Source organism: Equus przewalskii, chromosome 18 (genome assembly GCF_037783145.1).
Source record: "Equus przewalskii isolate Varuska chromosome 18, EquPr2, whole genome shotgun sequence".
NCBI classification, from domain to species: Eukaryota; Metazoa; Chordata; class Mammalia; order Perissodactyla; family Equidae; genus Equus; species Equus przewalskii.
This window is the reverse complement of record NC_091848.1, coordinates 2,975,285-2,998,783: the sequence shown is the minus strand read 5'-3', so window position 1 is coordinate 2,998,783 and position 23,499 is coordinate 2,975,285. Positions and strand designations below refer to the sequence as shown.

The 23,499-nt window shown below is 39.3% G+C and overlaps 2 protein-coding genes across 22 annotated transcripts in view; one reads left to right on the top strand and one right to left on the bottom strand.

Moving 5' to 3' along the window:
- IFT80 (intraflagellar transport 80) overlaps window positions 1-12,462 on the bottom strand; it is a 139,968-nt gene extending 127,506 nt beyond the window's left edge. For 7 of the 21 annotated variants that reach the window (XM_070582995.1, XM_070582993.1, XM_070582994.1 and 4 more), the window contains exon 1: window positions 11,963-12,197. Coding sequence is in view for 3 of the 21 variants with exons in the window: in XM_070582984.1 (XP_070439085.1) it covers window positions 8,652-8,694 (43 nt within the window). In the remaining 18 variants the exon portion in view is untranslated. Of the gene's footprint in view, window positions 1-8,651; window positions 8,749-11,962 lie in introns of all 21 variants that reach the window. The other 14 variants (XM_070582996.1, XM_070582997.1, XM_070582990.1 and 11 more) reach the window with 10 other exon arrangements.
- Window positions 12,463-12,467: 5 nt separating this feature from the next.
- SMC4 (structural maintenance of chromosomes 4) overlaps window positions 12,468-23,499 on the top strand; it is a 36,098-nt gene continuing 25,066 nt past the window's right edge. The window contains exons 1-6 of the mRNA XM_070582982.1: window positions 12,468-12,661; window positions 13,116-13,229; window positions 14,205-14,383; window positions 14,888-15,079; window positions 16,605-16,781; window positions 23,292-23,456. Of these exons, the coding sequence (XP_070439083.1) occupies window positions 13,121-13,229; window positions 14,205-14,383; window positions 14,888-15,079; window positions 16,605-16,781; window positions 23,292-23,456 (822 nt within the window). The 5' untranslated portion in view covers window positions 12,468-12,661; window positions 13,116-13,120. The remainder of the gene's footprint in view (window positions 12,662-13,115; window positions 13,230-14,204; window positions 14,384-14,887; window positions 15,080-16,604; window positions 16,782-23,291; window positions 23,457-23,499) is intronic.

Below are 23,499 nucleotides of genomic sequence, written 5' to 3'. Positions count from 1 at the left end.
GAAAAAAATCTGAAGTTTTACGGTCGGTCAGTATGCAACCCAGGTTAGAAAACTTCTCTCTCTTCCAGCTCACTCAGGGAGATTCCTGTCCAACTTCAAAAGCATGAAACTATGTATAGCAGCCAGAGCACAAATAGTCTCTCCTAGGTACACTTCCAAGGCTCACTTTTTGGTCCTTAGGAGTTTCAGCACCTTTCTCCAAATTCCTTCCTCCTTTCTATCAGACCCCCTCCAATTAGAGGGGGGAAAAAAGAGCAAAAATCTTTACAAAATGCTGCTTTTTCAGAATAATTCAAATCCACCCAGCTTATAAGGATTTTAAAAGAATAAAAGCAGATAAATTGTTGCTTCTAGAAATGACAACACAGTAGACATGAAAATAGATATAAAATCTGAACATACAGTTACAATCAGAAACTTAAACTCTTTGGTAAAAGAATGATGTATCCTACATCAAAATACCCCAAACTGCTGAAATCCATAATAATTAGGAAAAATTCCTCACCAAAAGAAATCATAATCCCCTATCAACAGTAAAGGCAATATGGTTTTTATGAGAAAGGAATATGCAACCATTCAGAAACATGGTGCCAAGGAATCAGAGAAAGAGGAAGGCTAGCATCCAAACATTGGGAAGACTCTCCCTTGCTCAGAAAGACCTTCCTCAAACATCCTATTTAGCTGAGATCCTCTGCACGAAGGATATGTGTATTCTGATGGAGACTGAACAGAGGAACAAGGAAATAGTATTAGAGCACAGCCAAATCGGGGAAGTGCAGTGCTGCCTGATCGCTGCACTGAGGCGATTTTTATCTATCCCAAGTCACTGGTCACCAAGGATCTGACTAGTCAGTAGTATTGGGGGAGGGCAGAAGTGGATAACAGAAATTTCTAGAGTATAGACAACTTATCTATTTGACAACTTTATATAGGGAGCAGACAGGAGCAACTATGCCTTTGCTACTTTAAATCATTTATGAGTTGTCTTTGGTCCAGTGTGGGTCAATATTTATGGGGCTTAAGAAGAAAAAATGGGCCAGCAAAACATGACAGTCCAACTACCAAAATATGCTCCAAATCTGGCCACTTCTCAGCACCTCCGTCACAGTCCAAAGCCACCATCACCCCCTGCCTCAGTTACTGCAGTAGCCACAGCGCTGATCTCCTGCTCCCACACTCACCCCTTCGGGTCCTTGTAAACACAGCAGTCAGCAGTGCTCTTACGGCTGAGTCAGATCACGAAGGTCAGCACAGCTAAGACAGAGTGAGGGAAGTCAGTGGCAGGAAACTGGGCAAGAGGAGGGGGACACAGATCACAGAGGGGCTTGGAAAATCATAATAAAAGCATCAATTTTCTTCTGAATGAACAGAGGAGCCAATGGAGGGTTATGAGCAAAGGAGTGATATGACCTGACTTACATTTTAAAAGTGTCAGTGTGGATGGAAAAAACAGAGCAAGAATGAGAAAGACTGGAAGCAGGGGAGTCAGTTAGGATTTCAAGGATCCGGAAGAGAGATGAAAGTGGCTTGGATGAGGAAAGCAATAGTGGTACAAATGATATGAATTGGTCATACTCTGAATACATTTTGAAAGAAGATTCCAGGGGATTTGTTGATCAATTGGGTTTAAGAGAAAGAAGGGTCAAAAGGCAGAATGGAGGGGGCGGCCTGGTGGCACAGCAGTTAAGTTGACACGTTCCACTTCTCGATGGCCTGGGGTTCGCCGGTTCGGATCCCGGGTGCAGACATGGCAACGCTTGGCAAAAGCCATGCTGTGGTAGGCATCCCATGTATAAAGTAGAGGAAGATGGGCATGGATGCTAGCTTGGGGCCAGTCTTCCTCAGCAAAAAGAGGAGGATTGGCAGTAGTTAGCTCAGGGCTAATCTTCCTCAAAAAAAAAAAAGGTACAATGGAGTTGCCTTTGACTGAGAGAGAAGCAGGTTGGAATGAATGATATAAAAATCATGTTTTGAACATGTTAGGTTGAAGATGCCTATTAGACACTTGAATGGAAAATTCAAGAAGAAATTGGATATACAAGTCTGGAGTAAAGGGAGAGGTTGAAGCTGGAGATATCAATGAGATATCAGTTTGAGGGTTGTCAGCACAAAGATCATATTCAAAGCCATGGGATAAGTTGAGACTACCCAGCAGAACATGAAATGGTGGTAGCTTCAATGGCCTAGAGTTCCTACTGAAGTCTGACGAATTGTCAGCATTAAGATTCTAAAGGAAGTAGGGGCACACCCCATGGCCAAGTGGTTAAGTTTGCGTGCTCCACTTAGTGGCTCAGTGTCCACCAGTTCCGATTCTAGGCACGGACCTATACACCACTCATCAAGCCATGCTGTGGCAGCATCTCACATAGAAGAACTAGAACGACTTACAACTAGGATATACAACTATGTACTGGGGCTTTGGGGAGGGAAAAAAAAAAGAGGAAGATTGGCAAGAGATGTTAGCTCAGGGCCAATCCTCCACAAAAAAAAAAAGATTCTAAAGGAAGTAAACTAGAGAAAAACAAGTGGAGATATATAGACATCAGGATATTTAAAAAGGGTTTTTGGGAGAGAGTGTAGATATTGGTAATGATGAGGGAAGTTAACAGTGTGAAAGGTGGGTGGCCCAGGTTAAGGAACTGAGAGGTCAAGGAATGGAATGGATTGATTTGTGGATGTTAAATCACTGAGAATTATGACAAAAATAGTGGTGGAGACAGTCTGCCAGATGCTAAAATATTCTTTGAATGAGGAAAAACAGCAAAGAGATCTGCAGATGACTGCAAAATGGCAGGGGAGAGAATGGTTTAATCCAGTACGAGTTGTTTCACAGGGACTAGGGGATTTTAGAGGGAAAGGGGAAAGAGACTCAATTGTCCAAACACAATGATGAGAAACAAGGCCCTCGGACACATAGGAGTCTGGGAGGAAAACAGCCTCCAACTGAGAGGGCCAGGAGGAAGCAGTTTCCTTAAGAAACAACTAGATTCAAGTTAGACTACGAAGGTAAAGGAGTCATTCAGAGTAAAGACTGAGGACACAGATTTGGCCAACGACACATTGTCAGTTCCAAAAGGTAGCCTGGTAGGATTTAGATGGGGAAGAGCTAAGAGTTTGGGATAGATAGTGGGAAATGGTAGAAACAGCTGGCTGTCCTCCAATATTCATTCATCCTTGCTTCTGTGGTAGAAGAATCTGAATTTTTGCTGCACACCTGGCCACCTAGAATAAAGACTATGTTTCCAAGCTGCCCTCAAAACTAGGTGTGGACACGTAGGGCATTAACAATTCTGAAACCCACATGGGGATATTAAAACATCATCACCCTAGTTGGCCCAATCTGGGTTATACATTCTGTTGGGGGTACATAACACAGCCCAACACCACAGTGGCGATATGAAAAGCAAATGAGTTTCTTAAGGAAGTCATTTTATTACGTTTTGTAAAAGTTGTATAAATCACAGCATAATTGGCAAATTAAAACTTGGAAAATAAGAGTAAAACTCTCCATGCCATGCCATCAAGGCCATGTGTAACACAGCAACAAGACAGAAAGAAGCAAGATTCTATACCTTGTGGGGAGTCTTATCAGTCCTATACCACCTATTCAGACTTTTAAGTGATAGAGAATAAAGTTTCATATGGTTTAAGTTACTGTTATCAACAGCTAAACCTAATAATAAACTAATGCAAGGTATTAAGAGTCTTGAATGTGGAGACTGAGGTAAACAAGGATGTAAGATATGACGGAATAGTCCCAACGGTCTCTTAAGGGAAGGTGGATAATCAGTTTAAACTGTAGCCTTCTTCCAGGAACAGGTCTCTTAGGTACTTTGTAGTGCTGATGTAGAGTTTTGTAAGGGAAAAAGGGGCAGTCTTGCTAGGAGGACATGGAACTCGGCGAGATTCCTCTTCAGTCCAGCTAAGGTGTCATGATTTACTTCAACAGGCAGGTTAGGGGAGGGAAAGGAATTGCAGTTATAGAGGGAATAAATATCCCCAAGTTTTTCTCCTAATTTCCCCAACCTTAAACTGTGGGCTCAGTCCTTGTACCTTTGCCATGGTGGTCTCACCCAGTTTCATGGCTTAATCTAAATTTAAATGTACTGACTACATAGTGACAACTCTCAATTTCATATCTCCAGGTCAGACCTCTCTATTGAATCTCAGACTTTTATATCTGATTATCTGACAACTTTTTAAATGTCTAACACACATCTCAAATTTAAGATCCAAATCAAATCCCTGATCTTTCCTCCAACTTTGCTCCTCCCACAGCCTTGCCCATCTCGGTAAATCTTCCAATTACAGAGGCCAAAAACCCTGGAATCATCACTGACTCCTCTCACATCCCAAATCCAATTTGTAAAAAACAAAACCTGTATGGTGCATCTTCAAAATATCTGAGCACCCCCACCCTGCCGACTGCTCTGACCCCAGTCCAAGGTGCCATAATCTGTTACCTGAATTGCAATAGTATCCTAATAGGCATCCTACCCCCTCACAATCTGTGGTCACCACAGCAGCCAAAGTGACCACTTTAAAACAGATCATGGCCTTTCTCCACTCAAAACTCTCCAACGGCTTCCTATCTCTCTCAGTTATCAGAAAGTTCTCACAATAATGTTCAAAGCCTTTTTTGATCTGGACTCCTATTGTGATGATTAATTTTATGTGTCAACTTGGTTACATGATGGTACCCAATTATTTGGGCAAACACTAGTCTAAATGCTGCTGTAAATTTATCTTTTAGAGGTGATTAGCACCTCTTAAAGTCAGTTGACTTTAAGTACAGCAGATTACCCTGCATAATGTGGATGGGTCTCATCCAATCAGTTGAAGGTCTTAAGAGTAAAGATGAAGGTTTCCCAAAGAACGAGGAATTCTGCCTCCTGACTGCAACACAGAAATTTTGCCTGAATTTCCAGCCTTTGGTGTCAACGTGACGACATCATCTCTTCTTTCTCCGGAGAGCACTAATATATCTATTATTTCCCTGACTTCATCTTTTATTTCCTCTCTTTCTTTACGCAAACTCCTCCAGCCACACTAGCCTGTGTTTTTGTTTTAACATATTAAGCATGCTCCTGCCTCAGGGCCTTTGTACTTGTACTCCCTGCCTGGGATCCCTGCCCCCAGATAGCTGCAAGGCTTACGCCTCTTCCTTCCTTTGTATCTTTACCCAAAAGTCACCTTCTCAGTAAAGCCTTCCCCGTATTCTATTTAAAGCCACCTGTCATACTGTGCATTTCACTTACTATTGCCCCTTCCTAAAACATAAGCTCAATAAGTGCAGGAATTTTTGTCTGTTTTGTTCACTCCTATATCCCCTGCTCTAGGACCACCCTACATACAGTAAGAGCTCAGTAAATATTTGTCCAGTGAATGAATGGAGAAAAAATGGAGTCAGCAGCCATGGCTCATAAGTGTAGAAGTTAAAGGTATAGGAGTGTATATATAAAGGTAGAGGTTAAAGGAAGAAATAGATCAGTAGCTATGAAGGCCTTTTAAACTAGGGTAGACCTCAATGCGTTTGGGGGCAAAGGTGATGGAACCAGCCGAGAGGGACAAATTAGCAATACTGTAGAAACAGATGATAACTAAGGCAGTATGGTCCCCTATGAAGTAATTCGATCAAGAGCACTGATAATGGGGGACTTCTATTTTAAACAATTATAGATTGACAGTTAACAGAACCAAAAATACAGGTGGTCAGTCAGCAGTCAAAAACTTGAAACAACACCCAGCCTCACTTATAATTAAAGAAATGAAAATTAAAATAACTAGATACCAGGCCAGGCCCATGACCAAGTAGTTAAGTTCGCACGCTCCGCTGCAGGTGGCCCGGTGTTTCGTTGGTTCGAATCCTGGGTGCGGACATGGCCCCAACTCATCGAGCCACGCTGAGGCAGCATCCCACATGGCACAACTAGAAGGACCCACAACTAAGAATATACAACTACAACTATGTACCGGGGGGCTTTGGGGAGAAAAAGGAAAAAAATAAAATCTTTAAAATAACTAGATACCATTTTTCTGTTATCAGACTGGCCAAATGCAAAATTGTCAGAACCCATTGCTGGCATACGGAGAAACAGATACTCCCATACATTACTGAAAGGCAGATAAATTGATGCTAATCATCACTTATTCTTTGGCTTCCCTGTCCCAACAACTCTGACTGCCTTTTCTACATTTGGGGAATTTCCTACCTTATGAGTCCTTCTTCCTATCATAAAAAATAAATTATTTTTCTAGTCCTCCTTACAGCTAGGACACAAGCAAATAACCTAGGCTCTGCCAATCTGACACATCTGTGTCATATTTTGGGTGGCTGACTCAGAGGAGTTATCATATAAGGAATCTACCCTGGGAAGAATTCTTAGTCACAGGAATTTATTATGTACATATAAACATACACCAAGATACATATGCAAACTATACAAGCCTCTTTATTACAGAACTCTGTATACCACTATCAAAAACTAGAAATTTAAACATTCATCATAGATTATACCATCATGTTGTGGATATATGTGTTTACAATGTGGAACAGAGTTAGAACCACGAAAACAGAAGAGTTAATGTTAAGAATGAGACTTAATATTATGCTAACTGAAATAAGCCAGTCACAGAAGGACAGACACTGTATGATTCCACTTAGATGAAGTAGCTAGAGTAGTAAATTCACAGAGACAGAAAGTAGAAAGGTGGTTGCCAGGGGCTGGGAGAAGGGGAGAATGGGGCGGTACTGTTTAATGGGGACAGAGTCTCAGTGCTGCAAGGTGAAGAGGTTCTGTGGATGGATGCAGGTGATAGCAGCACAACAATAGGAATGTACTTAACGACACTGACTGGACACTTAAAAACGGTTAAGATGGTTTACAAAAAAAGAAGAGAAAAGAAGTAGATTTGAGAAATGAAACTAAAAGGTAAACACACTAACAAAATGAGGAAAATTTAGGCAGGAAACAAGGAGGTCATGACTTGTCAATGAGAACGTACCTATAGACAAGAAGTAGCAGAAAAGCCTCAGCAGTGAATAAGAATGCGAAGGATAGATAAGAAATGAAAGAGCTATCATAAGCACATTTATATCAAGTTCTATTTGGGTCATTTACATACTGGTTAACCCTTGGGTGTTGATATTAATAGTGCAAATTAATGCTTTGCTTATGACTACGCAAGGCCCTACTTTTAAAAGTGCAATTTTTATCAACAGTCTTCTAAACTGATATCTCTGATTGGACTCCTGTGTCTCTTTCGCAGTAGGGAAAGGAGAGAGAGAGAGACGCAGATCTTTTACTCAGATTGGTCCCATCAGAGAACCACTTGCAGACTAGAGCTAAGATCTCTTGTACGGCAGGGAAGAGAAAGGCAAGCTCACCATTTCCAGGGACAGATTCAAAGACATAACAGGCAAAAGAAACAGGTTTGTGAACGGCAATACAGTTCAATTACTAAAGACCTCCAACTCCTACCCCACTCCAATTCCTGTATGCATTTGCTAAACTATATGTATACAGTGTGGTATTTACATTTCCGTGAAATTCTAGCTATGATTATAATTAGATTTTGCCAAGCATACTTCAATATTATTCTTATTGGCTATAATTATAATCCTTTTGCAGGGTAGCCTAATAAATTCTAGCCAATAAACCATGTGATTCACAAATTTCAAAATAAGTAGTCTTTAATTCGTCCTTTTAATTCATCGACTAGCATAAAAGAATCATACTCCACCAATAATACTAGAGTGCAATGGAACTATTTTAAAAATTAGACAAATCAATATGTATTGATATAGAAAGATGTCCATAATATGTTAAATGACAAAAGTAAGGTATACTGCAATGTTATATAATTCAATCCCTGTGTGTAAAAGACAGGGGTGGATACATATTTAAACTAGTGGATGCTAAAACATTTTTCTGGGATGATGTGCAGGACGCTTAATGGAGAGCTTTGTGAAGGCAGGGGCACTGGAATGAGAAGGGAAGCTTTTAATTCTCATTTTATGTGCTTCTGTACTATTTAAAGTTTTTACCATTTTCATAGTATTTATCTATACACTTACATATTTAATATAAGATTATCTGAGTAATAAGATTATGGCCCAATTTTGTTTTCTTCTTTATGTATTTCTACATTTAAAAATAAACCTAATAACGGTTATTTTTTTCATAAAATTACCATTCTCATTCTCTTTGCAGTCTCTACTGCACTTTACCCACTTCTTATTGAAACTCTCACCTAGGAATCTTCCAGATACTGTACTTTGTTTTCTTTCTTATCTAAAACAGGGCTAAGAATACCTACTTCACAGGTTGGCTATGAAAATTAAATGAGATAAAGTATGTAAAATGTCCAGTAGAGTGCCTAGAATATAGTAAGAACTTAATAATTGCTACCTCTTTGTAGTGAAAATTGGTGTTTTTGTCACCCTTCATACATTTACTCTTGTCCTAGCTACAAAAAAACTTCTTGAAACACCCACTTCCTCACTCTCAGCCCATGTGGCTTGAATGGAGCCAGCACGAGACCCAGACTTAAGCCAATTAGAGCATCCCATTCCCTTTGCGCAGAGACTGTTTCGTAGATGGCCCAGGACTTTTATTCAAATAAATTATGGGGAAGAAAACTCTCCTTACCCTCAGTCTTTAATTTTAGAAGATTTGAGGCTGGAGTTACCATTTCTTACGACAGCAAGCGGGGAGCCTGGAGGTGCCCGAGGCCACCATGTGGGGCCTGAGAACAAGACCACAACAAAGGAATGAAAAGCAGAGCAAAGAGAGAAACCAAATCCTGATGTCTCTGTGTGAACATTGAATCCAGTTACACTCCCCTGACTTTTTGGTTACGGGAGCAGATATTGTTTTCTCAAGACAACTTGGATTCAGTTTTCTGTCACCTGTAATCTAGAGAGCCCTACCTGAAACATTACTATAATTATTTCTTCTTCCTAGATTCTAAGCAGGGATATTTTCTGGGTGAGTCTCTCTTTACTCACAACCTTAAAAACCTGATCTATTTTTAGTGTTCCAACTAGTCTTATAACACTGTCTCAGCCTATCTTCTGTCCTGACCCTATTTTCTCTCATCCTGTTCTCTACTTCTACTGCCCATTGGGTACACCTTTCCTAATCCCAACCTACACGAATAAAAACAAACTCATCTTTCAAAACAATCTTTCCCCCAAAACTATTCCACTTCTTCATTTCCTACTTTTTCTGTAGTAAGACAGATGAGAGTTTCAACAACTAGGGGGCTTATATTATCAAGAGAAATATTCACTACTATCTGTCTGGGTCTATATCCAAATTATTAATCTTGAACAATATTCTCTAAGTATTTATAGATTACTTACATAAATTCATGTTTACTTGCTTATTTTGATTTATTAGTTAATATCTAATTAACCCAAATATTTACAACTAATTACAAACTTGATTAATATTTTTAAACATTTACCCACAAATCTAATTTCAGACTTAATGAAATGCTATAACTACATTAGACAGACAAAACACATGTTATTGCTGTAATAACAAAACTTAACCATGCACTTAAAGAATTGAAAACGTGGATTTTAATTCTAATTCCAGTTTTTCTCTTTGAACTTATTTCTTCCTGCGGGGTTAAGTTTTACTTTTAAAATGTAAAATGCGAAAGTTCTCTTCTCAGACTGCCTGAAAGTATAGATGATGGTTGTTAGTAGATGATTTTGAACCAGAAAGATGAGACTTGGTTACACTTTCCAAAATGACTGTAAGCTAGACCATTCCAATTGGATCAGCCTCTTTTTATAATTAAATTGTTAATTTCATGAGAAGTATCGAAAGTATTAGCAGGGCTCAATGGAGTATTTCTTGTGACCCTAATCTCTTCTCAAATCACTTCTTCACTTACTGAGCGTCCTCTTTTCACCCTAGATTTAAGTTTACTCTGTAGCTGTTTGTTACGAATGTCTTTTCTACGTTATACAACCTAGTTTGAACCTGTTTGAAAATATTTGTTCTGAGTGGAGCATGGTTAGGTTCAACTAAATCTAAAGCCATAGGTCACTTTATTGATTTATTGAAATTACATTTCTTTCTCATCAGTCATTAAGATCTACCATTATTTACAGCAATCATCAAAGACAGTAAATGAGGATTTATCTATGACTTATCTTTCTTTCTATCCCCTCATCACTAATTCAGGGATTTATAAACAAAAAACAGTATCTGACTAACTTTAAGGGTTTAGATAACCGTTAAAATCTACAAAAGCTATACATTTTTCCCCCGAAATGTATCTAGAATTTTTCCATTCTACTGTGTAGGCACTTCTCACCTTCCACGTGGACGACTGTACAGTAATAATCTAAATAAGTCATGCCTGATCTCAGTCTCTTTCCCCTTTAACACAACCCACATAACCATTGTTAATTTTTGTTTTTTACCAAGTCATTCCTTAGTTCAAATTTTTTCTAACAGGTGTTTCCTCCATATCATATCTAACATCCTTGACCTGGCTTTCAAGACCCTTCATATGTCAACCTCCTTCTAACTTCACATCCCATTATTCATCCTTAGCACATACCCTAATAAGGGCAATGTCATAAACACAGCAATATCAAATGTTTATAGCATGTGTGCTAGACGAACAATCATAAACAATCTTATGAGGTAGGTATTATATGCTGGTTTTATAGTAAATACTCAGAGAGATTGATAAATTGAGTAAGTTGTTCAAGCATGTAGCTAAAAAATGATGGGATTTCGGATTCTGTTATCTGTTACATCTTTCTACTATATTGTGCTCTCTCCCCCATAGACACCACTCAATATGGTCTAGACTTGGTTTTTTCACGGTTAGTATCTCTCCAACTCAGGTTTTGTAGAGTTTTACAAACTCTGCCAATCCAATAGATTCCAGAAGCTCTCAAAGAGAATCGCTACATTTTCTTGGTATGCCAAAGAATTTTTCTCGTTGAGCTTTACTGTCTGTAATTTGTCTTATGAAAACAATAACTTTTTTTTCAACTTCAAATATAAAGGTATATTATAATATCGGTTCAAGCCACACACTTCCCAACCTCACCAAAATCTCAGACCTGCTGGGAGTGTCCTTCACACTCCTTCTGAGAATCCCAGGACCGGACTTGCCTCTTGGGCAAGTCTTGCCTCAGGGCAAGAATCATAATGCTTACTTAGAATGACAACGTAATTCATTAGTAAAGCAGATACATTGGTGCTTTAGTGTGCCAGGATCTAAGTACACAAAAGTTAAGGAAAAAAAGAGGCTCCTAGTTCTCAAGTACAGAAGAGCAGCTAAATAAATACTTAACCGAAGGTAGTCAAATCAAAGAGTTAACATTGTGGGGGATCAGGACGCCGGAGCAGAATCTGATCAAAGTTCTGGGAAAACTAACTCCCCAAAAAAATACACAAACACACAGAATTTTATATATAATTTCGGGGGGTTATGAACTCCTCAGACGCCCAATCAACTACCACCAGATCCACAAACTCCGGGTTAAAAACCTACTAACAAAACAAAGCTCTCTGGGAACAGGAATACTTGCTTAATAATCCTGATTACGCCTTGTACAGTGTAACGTACACAAAAGCTACTTAAGAAACATTTGCTGATCGATAATTTTCTCATAAAGATAACCAGATGACGTCAGCAAATCGTTTCTTCCATTACGGAGTTTTTTAGTCAAATGATTTTAAAAACCCGAAACCCCCTTTTCACTAGTGACACTAACGACCTAACACCCGTAAGTCGAAATCATCATTTTGCTATTCACATGTGGACTACACGATCATTCACCAATGTAGGTCTTCTCTTCTCCTTGCTGTCCCACCACTCCCTCCATACTCAGGGCTTCCCCGTTAGCATCCCAAAAGCTCCGTCCAGAGACCCACTGCCCCCAAGGAGACGGAAAATAACAGACGCTCCGCGCCGCACATACCCTCTAAGGAGGAAAGTGGGATCCAGTGATGGCCACAACTTCCAAACCCTTTCCTCACCCCGTTGCAGTTGAAGAGATTGACCCTAAGGCCCGGGAAAGTGGCGGCGACTGCTCTCGCAGAGCTGGGACCAGTTGCCAAGAAGCCTCCCGACCTCCGTCACCATAGCGACTCCCAAGAGCTGCGCTCACTCAGTCTTCCCGCGATACTTCCCCGCCGCGCGTCACCCGAGCGGGCCCGAGACTCCGCCCGCAGCGAGCCCGCCCTCTCCTTAAGGGCCGTTATTGGACGACTGAGCCCCGCCTCCAGCTGTGGGCGGAACCCCTTTTTCTCCCTCTTTTTCAGAACTCGCCAGGTTGTTTGTCTTTGTTTAATTTTTTAAATACGAGCGGTGTTGCCGTAAGCCATCAGGAAAACATTGTTTCGCTCTGCTTCTTCCCTTAGTAGGAACGTGTCCTGCCGCCTGGGTCCTGTCGCCTGCTCGCGCCTGCGCGTGAGCGACGAGAAGATGGCGGTGATAATCGCCGCATTTTTTTCAAATTAGTGGTTCCCAGAAGGCACTGCGCGCATTTGTAACGAATTTCCGTTCGAGTTTGTATTTTAGGCGCCATTTTCGAGTGAAGGACCCGGAGCCGAAGCACCGGCAGGCGAGCGGGGTAGTGCAGCCGGCCCCGGCCCTGGTCTGGGTGGACCCTCCACAGGTAAAGCCCTGCCTTCCCGGGCCGGGCTCTCCCGCTGCGCCCGCCCGCGCCCGCCCGCGGCCCTGGGGAGCCGAGGCTGCGGCCGGCGCGCTCCGCCGTCCCCCTCCCCCGCGCCCGCGCCCGGCTGGGCGTCGTGGGGCCGGGGCGCTCGGCCCGCGGGCTCCGGGGCCAGGGCGTTGCCCGGTCCCCGTCGCGGGTCCGAACCCTTCCTGCTGCCCCTTGTAGCTGGTTCACCCGCGGGCTTCTCCCGGCCCGAGGGCCGGACCCGCCGCGCGTGGAGGGGAGCGGACGAGCGGTTCTCCCGCGCCGAGAAGGGCGCCGGGACGTCCGCAGACACCTCTGCCGTGGGCTGAGGGGGCGTTACGGAGCGGGAGGGCCGGAGCGGTCCCGACCCGTGCCGGCGCGGGGCTCGCGGGCCGCCCCGCTGACTCTCCCGGCCTTCCCTCGGCCCTAGCCGCCATGCCCCGTAGAGGCAGCCAGCCGTCCACCGCCCGGCGCAGAGAGGAAGGGCCGCCGCAGGCCCCGGACAGCCCCGGCCGCGCCGCCAGCCCGGCCCCGGAGGCCGCAGGTGAGTGACCGGGGGACGGGGGCTGGGACTGGGGGACGGGGACAGGGCGCGGCGGCGACCGGGGGATGGGGACTGGGACCGGGGGACGGGGACAGGGCGCGGCGGCGACCGGGGGACGGGGGCTGGGACCGGGGGACTGGGACAGGACGCGGCCGGGACCGGGGAACGGGGACAGGACGCGGCCGGGACCGGGGGACGGGGACAGGGCGCGGCGGCGACCGGGAGACGGGGGCTGGGACCGGGAGACGGGGACAGGGCGCGGCGGCGACCGGGGGACGGGGGCTGGGACCGGGGAACGGGGCCGGCGTCGGAAGGGCGCGCGGCGGCCCGGGGAGCGGCCCGGGGAGCAGCCCGGGGAGGCGACTCGGCCGTTTTCAGAGAGGGCCGGCGTCGCGGCGGCGGTGCTGGAGGGGACGGGCGCGAGTGAGCGGCTTGGCGGGTGAGTGTGTGGCCTTGTCCGTCACGGGAGGTGGCGCGGCGCGACCTGACCTCACCTCCGTGCTCTGAACTGCGTTTACAAAGATAATTTACTCGAAACTACGTAGCTTTTGTGAGTCCAGGAGTTGGATGACTTTATGAAACTCCTGTGACCGCGTCGCTGGCGCTCGTGAGTGTCCCAAGTTCGGGCTCCCGGTGCTCAAAGACACGGAGAGAGTTGGATTCAACCTCCTGTTTAGGCGGGAGCGGGGCGTCAGGTGGTGGTTTTCCCGGAGACGCTTTATGAGGCGGTGTTTTGATTCCTGAGAGGTACATATCTATAGAATTTTGTGAGTGGTGGCATTTCTTTGAAGAATTTCTTTTTTTGTAAAACCAAGCGGAAAGATTCTTATCCTCAGTGAGTTTAGGATGATACTAAATGTAAGTGGGAACTAGAGATTCCTAAGTTCCTAAATAACGTCTCTCCAGAGGTTAGCAGGCAGTAGTCCTCCGAACTGATTGCACTAATGGCAGGCTTTTTCCCTTTGCCTGACTTAGAGACTCCAAGTGAGGAGGCTGATAATAGAAGTTTAGAAGAGATTCTGAATAGCATCCCTCCTCCCCCGCCTCCAGCAATGACCAATGAAGCTGGAGCTCCTCGGCTTATGATAACTCATATTGTAAACCAGAACTTCAAATCCTATGCTGGGGAAAAAATTCTGGGCCCTTTTCATAAGGTATTTGACCATTTGAAATGACTACTATAAGGTAATGCGTCTTTATAAGATGTTCCAGTTTTGTGACTATTGTATTTATCCTAATCTACACACACACACACACACACACACACACACACACACACACACACACACACGCGGCATGTTATCTATGCTTTCGACAACTGAATTTAGCTTTTATCTGGTTATCTTTGGTACCTCTTTATGCTGTGAAGTGTTCTTTGCTGAACAAAATTGGTGAGCTTTTTGTTTGAAGGGCGTATTTTCTCTGTTAGAATGAATTTTGTAGAAAGTCTGGGTTAGAATATAGTCTTGTTTAAGGTGTTGAAGCTTGTGATCGAGGAGAACATGATGTAAGAAAGCTTAAGTTGTGTTCCTCTAGCAATGAAAACTTAAATATTGCAGTTTTGCTGCAAGTTAAAAAAATCGAGCAGATTAAAATAAAATCAGTAGTATTAGTATGACTTTTTTAACTTTAATTTTTTTTCTGTTGTTTTTATGCAGCGCTTTTCCTGTATTATTGGACCAAATGGCAGTGGGAAATCCAATGTTATTGATTCTATGCTTTTTGTGTTTGGCTATCGGGCGCAAAAAATAAGATCTAAAAAACTCTCAGTGCTAATACACAATTCTGATGAACACAAGGATATTCAGAGTTGTACTGTAGAAGTTCATTTTCAAAAGATAATTGATAAGGTAAGGGACTTGGACTAGTTATTTGTAATTTCAAGTAAGGAACACAAAGGATTTCAATACATTGAACGTTTTATTATTTTTGGCTTAAATTGGCTTTCAAATATTAGTATATGGTTAAAGCAGAACAGATACTGATTTCATTACCTCCGTGACCATATTTTCTTTCTGAGGCGTGGTGGTGACCACTGTTAAACTTAAAATATTAAAATTTTTAGCCAGGGAAATGAATTATAAGTAGCTCATAGTAGTGCTTACCTTTTTGGAATAAAACATTGAGTAGTTTTGGTATCCTAAGTACTAAGTAGGCATCCATTACTGTAAATTTTGGGTTTGTTTTAAAGTTAGATTTTTATTGCTTTCAAATAAATTACCTAAACTTAAAAATGTAACCGTTGACTAATTTTACTACATTATTTCAGTTCACATTAAACTTAACGTTGTTAGTAGTTGCGTGTATCTGGTATGAAAGAGCTTTGCTTCAGTTTGAGCTACATTTTTTAAAAAAGGGGAAGGGTCAGGCTAACGCTTGTTTTCTACAAGAGACGATTATAGGTAAAATGTCTGTTTAGATTATTTACACCATTCTGTTGGTATTAGGTTTTTTCCTCTTCTGTTTAATAATTAACTTGGAAATTCATGGTTCAGAAATGACTGGCTGGAACCTAAAAATATAGAAAACTAACAACATAATGAAACAGGGGTGTGACTTGGCTTCTAGATTTTGTTTTTAAAGTTTTTTTTTTTAATATAAAAGACTTCAATTAAATACACAGTGGCATCTATTTTAATTTTGTTTCTTAGTGTTTTGTTGTCCATTTTGGGTTGGAAAATAGATTGCTAGTAAATCAGATTTGATTCCATTACCTATTAATTTTATTCCTGTAAATTTTAAAAGTCATGATTTCAAAATGACATAGCTTTTAAGGGAAGGCGAGTTTTAATATTAAAGTAGATTTGCACTTCATTTTTTAAAAACCTGTTTGATTTGAAAAATGGGGGAATGTATTTGTCAATTAATTTGCCATTTTTTTACCTTCAATTAATGGCATACTCTTTATCGGAGGGAAGGGGGGCATATCAGCCCATTATTACCTTCCTTGTTCCTTGAATCATCTCTTGCAGCTTTTATAAATGGACTGGTAATTTATTGTGTCAACATGGTTTAATTTGGGTGAGTTTGTTTTGGATATGGTCAAATTCTTGTCCCCCTTCATCAACTCTTTCCCAGTCTAATATATTTTTAGGCTTATTTGGAGGTGGAGTGTTTTGTTCTGTTTTAGGGGTTTTTTTATTTGTTTGGTTTGGCTTTTTAGTTTTGTCGTCTATGAGGAAAGGGATCAAACAACTTAGAAAAGTATCTATTCTTTGTTAAGAAGGTACTTCTGAGGTTTGCCAGTTTATATGCATGTTCAATTGAAGTTTTTAGACTATAGAATTAGTTTCAATATGAAGTGAGTGAAATTTGGAGCAGACCTACGACTTAATACCAACAGTTGTTTTCTGGTTTTGTTTTTCCTCAAAACAGGAAGGGGATGATTATGAAGTCATTCCTGACAGTAACTTCTATGTATCCAGAACGGCCTACAGAGATAATACTTCAGTCTATCACATAAGTGGGAAGAAAAAGACATTTAAGGATGTTGGAAATCTTCTTCGAAGCCATGGAATTGACTTGGACCACAATAGATTTTTAATCTTACAGGTAAGTTTATTAAAGACTTCAGAGGATCTCTTATTGTTGCTTTTTTTCAATAAAGTTTAGGGAGGTTTCCGCTGTTGGAGGAATTTTGTATTTTTGAGGCCTTAAAGTACTGTAGCAGCACATCATGGTTTACATACTACAGTCAAGATGCGAATCATTATTTGCTGCTCTAGAAATTTAAGGAAATTCATTCAAAACTATAATTTCGTCATGAGATGATCATTTTATGTTTGGATGGACTGACATACTTGTTCCGCTCTAGCAGCACGTAAATATTGGCGTAGTGAAATAAATATTAAACACCAATATTATTGTGCTGCTTTAGCGTGGCAGGGATACAGCAACTATTTATGATGTTTGTATTTCCCTTTAAGATAACATTTTAAATGAAATTCATTATCTTTTATTAGTATTTTTCCTTTACTTCTGTTATTATCTCTGCTAATATTATGTAGCAAAAAAATTCTGTATGTTTGATGTTGGACAAATTTACCTGAGCACCTAACTAATTTAATCTTGTTTTAATGCTTAGAGTGGTTAACTAAAAGCTTACTCAAGCTGGTTTTCATTTTGGTTAGAATGGCCTACTTCGACTACTACTGGAAGATCAGAAAGTAACTCTATTTCATTCTTAAGTATGAATGAAAACTTCACAATTCTTAGTATTTTTAAAGGGGTATAAAATTAAGTACCTGGTATTAAGTTGATTTTTATTAGAAACCATACATTCTTTATTTGAATGAAGTTGTATTCTACCAGTGTTGCTTGATAAGAAAAATCCTTATCTTCTCTGTATCTTATTTTCAAAAAGGTTTTTAGTCCAAACCATGGCTTTGTCAGACATATTAAAATTCCTTTTTGATTTGAGGCTTTCTTCTTTTCCCATTTCCTATCCAAAATCACCAAGAACATAATAATAAAAGCAAAACTATATTGTGATGTAGAAATAGCTGCTAATATTTTTTACTGTCTTGTGCTGCTGATTTTAAACTAAGTTGGGGATTTTGATTGGATAACAAAAGTTTCCTTAGGGTGACTGAGTGTTCCCAGGAACAAACTTATAAAATGTTAGTCCCTATTTCCATTATAGTCTTTATTTTTTCAACTGTTCTTTATAAAGAAAGTATTACTTTTAGACATAGACATAGTATGTGTACAAAGTAAATCAATATCATTCTAGAATAACTTATATTAATATCCTTTGTTATCAAGCACAGTATTTGTGATGCTTATATAAGCCAAACTCATTTAAAAATGAATGCTGGGAAGTTAGCTGCAGATATATTTCTAAACAAGATTTATATTTACATAAATGTCGAATTAAAGCTTTGTGTGTTTTGGAGTTTTTTTTAATTTAACTTTTATGACTTTCATATTCTGGGGTTTGATTAATTATGGATAACAAGTTATGTCCTTCTATAATACTAAATTTTTATAATTCAGTAATAAAGGAAGCTAAATAAATAACAACTTTCCAAAGAAGTAAATAAGAATAATTTTTAAATTGTCGACTTTATATTAAACATGTGCTTCTGAAGTACCTAGGATGCTTAAGCCATTTTTCCTCATAATAATCTCAACCTTTTTATGTCATCTTAACACTTAAATTGTTTGAAACATTTTTAATACGAAGGTAAACATTCAAGTTAACAGATTCAATTCCATTTGATTAAATTTACTGATAATTTACAGATAAGAACCTTAGGACCTTACCTGTTAGGAAGAAGAAACAGAAATAGGACTAGGTAGAACTAATGACACCCTGTTTAAAAGTTTGAGGGAAAGTGGCAGTGGTTTGTATGGATTTTTATTTAGTTCCTTATCAAAATCTTAGACTCCTGCACTAGAGTTTTAAAACATTTGAAGGTGAGTAAGAATACAGTTTTTATTACCTTCTCACCCATCAAATAACTCTTATCTTAAAAACTAACTGGTTTGCAAAGCTGGGAACATGGAAACATCATAATGTAACCATCTAAGACATAAGTGATTACTTGGAATAAAATGTATAGACTGGCCAGTGGTAGTGATTAACAGCTTAAGTAATCTAATTAAAGTAAAATTTATTTTTAAGATTAAAACAGTAAATTTTTGAAGTCCGTAGAGTAAGTTTTTTAGTGTTTATATCGGTTTAGCAGTTTCTTCAGGTAGGCATTTCTAGTATTTTATTTCATTTAAAATTTTATTGGTTAACCGTTCAAATGTACCTAATGAGGCACTATGCTAGGGTGCTGTAAATGATACAAAGATAGCTAAACCCTGTTTCTTGTCCTTAGAGGCAATTATGCATGTCTTCAAAAAGTGTTAGATTAAATTGTCCACTGTACTTTCCATCTTTCTACATTTCCCCGTTTATATATACCTTATTTGGGAGCCTTTGTCCTATTGCAATGACTATTGGTGCACATAGGTAGAGTTTTAATAGCTCTGTATAGCATTTCATGGTAACTGTGACTTGTAAATTAATTGGTTTTGGTGCATGTGCTCCATTCAAGGTTGGAAGAATGATAACCTTAATTTTCTTTATAGTTCAAAGTTGCATTACTGTTGCTACTCACAAGTGTTTTTATAAACTCCTAAAAAGCTACAACTATTAATACAATTTTAGTTTTGTCAAAGTTTTCAACTTCATATGCTTTCTGTCTTCATATTACAAAATCTAAGTGAAAATTTAAAACAAGAACTAAGATTTTTTTCTTAGTGTTGAGTTATGTGGAGATTGGATTAGCCTTAGTCTGAGTTGTTTACCTATTCATCTCTTCCTTTTTCTTTCCAGTATACTTCTCCTAAGCCTGGCATGGCATCCAAAGTATTTGGGTTCTAGTCTTTTAGCGTGTAGAAATAAGTCTGTGCTATATCAAAAGAAATTTTTAGCTTTATCAATAATACCTCAGTTATGCAAAAGTGTCTTGTTCAACAGCCTCAACTATGAAAGAAAACAGGAAGCTGCCCCTTAGTAGCCAGAATAAATACCACACAGTCCAGTCGCTAAAGCATTATCCTTTCTGTTTATGTACTTACTTTAGATACTAACCTTTATTGGTCATTTGGTTTCTTGGCCTCTGGTAGCTCACAAAGAGCAAATTAGAATATCCTAGAAGATAAACAACAATAATTTCCAGGGCAGTGAAAAATGGAAAAATAGAAAAATTATCAAGGTAAAATAAAAATTCAAAGCCCAGTAATTCTAAGCCATTTAATTTTGGTGCAAACACCCATATTTATCTTAAAAATCTTTTGGGCCTTATTTGGGAAAAAAGTTTTATTATACCTATGTACTTGAGTTTCCTACAGTTCATGCTTGCTAAAATTTGGATTCCATTTGAAAGAGAGTAGAGAACATCATACCTATTCATTTCTCTTAGATTTTCAAGCTGTATTCCTATAAATTAGATTATCAAAGAATGGTATAACTGAATCACAATATCCTGGTTGGCCGCCCACTTCAGTAAGTTAAGATTTAAGCCCTTGGTGTTATAAATATTCTCTTGAGGTATGTTTTTTTATGTTACTCTTAAAAACCATAGTTGATATTTTCCACAGTTGCTTAATGTCTCTGATATAGTATGACCAAATTTAAAATATAGGAAGTCTGTAGTAAATAACTGAAAAAAATACTGTAGTTGTTTCGTATACTTAAACTAGAGATAACAGTGTGGAGGCCTATAAAACTTTGCAAGTTTCAGATGCTAGCATTATAGCAACTTGAAACTTTTTTTGTGTGTCATCATACTACCACCGTATGGGATTTGGAGCCTTGATATGGAAGGGTGACTTTAAATTCAGATTGATGCTTTAAAATTGTTTCTGAAATTTATTGAGCTTATTGCCCTAAATTAAAAACTGTAAGAAATTTCACATGGAATGCGTAAGTTTTCTGAAAAATAAGTGGTCCTCTAGGCACAGACTGTCGATCCACGGATTATGTATGAAATGGCACAAAATGAAAAAAGAAGGAAGAAAGCAAATAGTAGGCTGGCAAGGGACATCAAGGAACAGTCACAGGAAAGGTCCCAGGTTGTCAATGGAGTACCCCAGCAATCCTGATAGTCAAGGAGATGCCTAAGTGTTCTCATAGCCAGTTGAGTCAGTAGTGCTAGTCTGATAATAACTGGTTTAAAACAAACAAAAGGAAGGCCGTATAAGGTAACAGTCTAAATCCGAGTGTTATATGAGATTTGAGGTGGAGCTTATTTTGATTCATAACTGTCCTTGTCTTTAACATTCTTATTTTCAACTAGGCAACCTTGTTAGAGTGAAAAGAAATCATAGCTGTGTATCCTTCATTTGAATTGAGGAGGAAGGAACAAGTAACCAAAAACAGGCAACCATTATGCTTTACCCAAAGCTAGGCAGTCTCCTAATAGCGGTATTCCACCTCTTCAGTAAGTAATTTGGACAGGAAAAGTGTCGTGCCTTTATGAATATTTTTATCAGTGTAAACTGTTACAGTGAATCCCACCTTTTGGTTATCCAAAAATAGTACCTTATGACCATTTGATTCAGATATGTAAGTTCTCTTGGCATAGTTTTTGTTTATCTTAAAATAGGTTTTCAGATATTCAAATTGAACTAGGTAGTGTATTAGAACATCAAGTGTCGGGGCACTGTATTTTATGTTATTTGGATTGTAAACACTAACCCACAAGATGTAAACAACCTTTAGATTAGTGGTTCTCGCTTGGGGGTAATTTTGCAACCCCACTCCCAGGACATTTAGCATTGTTTGGAGACAGTTTGAGTTGTTATAGCTGGGGGAAGGGGACATCTAGTGGGTAGAGATTAGAGATGCTATTAAAATCTTATGCCCAGCAGAGCTCCCTAATATCCAGCCCAAAATGTCAGTAGTGTCCTTGGTGGATAAACCCTGCCTAGATAGAAACTTTGAATAAGACTCTTGGCTTCTTCACTGGCTAGAGTTTGTCCTGTTGTAATCCAAAGCTTTGGGCGTCGTTTCAGGCTTAGATCCTGTCTAAAACTTAAACCGTTGCTACACACATTTAGAAAGAACTGATAATTGAAAGCAAAACAAAATGCTTTATATAAGTAAATATCTACATATTTTAAACACTAATTTAGTCAGAATACTAATTTATCCATACTAAAGGTTACAGAGAAAATGACAGGCTATTTAGATACCGTTTCAGTTTGTTTTTGATAATCATGTGCTGTTGTGTTGTCAGAGTACAGAAAAGTGATGATAATGTATAAAACTATTAAAAATTATGCCTTTCGATATGTGGATTAAAAATGAGCTGTTGTATCCTATCTTGTTTTATCTTTAAATTTTTTCCTTTTTATAATTATGTTGAGCCTTTTTGGTAGGTATGACATTTTGTCATTAGCAAATTTTACTCCAAATTTATAAGGTTTGTTCATAAAGAAATATTTTAAATATTTAAATTGAGAAAGAGTAATATGCTCTTTATAATGTGCAATTTTTTCTTTTTTTTTAATCTTTGCTATTTTGCTGAAATGAAAGGGTGTGTTTTTCCTACTTGCCTGTTCCTTTTCTTCTGTTGTGACGGTGTGGTGTGCAAACCAGCTGCTTCCGTGAAGTAAAGTAGTAGCGTTTTGCCTGAGCATGTTCACACAAAGCTTGCTGCATCAAACTAAATGGCTGCCTGGCAGTCAGCCTGGAAGGTTACTGATTGTGGATTTTTTCTTCTTTTCTCTTTGTGAATAAATTGCGTAAATACATATAATGTTAATCTAAGATTTTAATTGGCAGTTCAAAGTTGTAATATGGATGATTGCAAACAAAAGTTTTCCAGTGTCATGTACCAGGACCTTTAGTGTTCAGTCAGTTGGATTTCTTCCACTATTACCATGAGAAATAGGCAATTTCCTTTTCCATTTAATGATCTTGTTTTTAGAAAGTTGGAACATTGTTTGAGACATCCTTATGAAATGCAGCACTTGTCGAGGAATTCATGACACCAGGTTTAAAGATAAAGTTTAGTAATACTAACCACCTTGGAACAGGACTCCTACTCAGTTTAACCATGAAGAGTCTTTTTGAAAATTCTTTGTTTTAGAACAGGAGCTCTAATTATATTATAAACGGTTGATAATGTTGCCACAATAATTGAATTGTAGATTACATGAATACCTTACTGAATTTTGCTTAATAGGATAGTTAATAAAAAGTTAATAGTTTTATTTGCATTGAATATTCATTTATTGAATTTGTTACGTTGAACATTCTAGGTGAGGAATCTTCCTTTGGCTCTGTATGTATATGTGGGTGTATATTATAATTTTATAAGAGTTTATGTAAGGAAGCATAAATATACATTTCTTACTCCCTTAAGTAAAATTAAAACTCTAAGAAGAATATCAGTGGAGAGAACATTTTTATTTGTATCTTATTTAAACTCTTTAAACTTCTGATTTACATTATTTAGTTATTCATTACTATTGAGTTTGTTAATTGACTGTTCCTGATTCTCACTTAAGATTGATGTAGCTAAACATACACAATGAGTGTGAAATATGATTTTTTTAAAGGGTGAAGTTGAACAAATCGCTATGATGAAACCAAAAGGCCAGACGGAACACGATGAGGGTATGCTTGAATATTTAGAAGATATAATTGGTTGTGGACGGCTAAATGAACCTATTAAAGTCTTATGTCGGAGAGTTGAAATATTAAATGAACACAGAGGAGAGAAGGTGAATCTTCTGTAGACTTTTGTTGTAAATCAGAATATTTTAA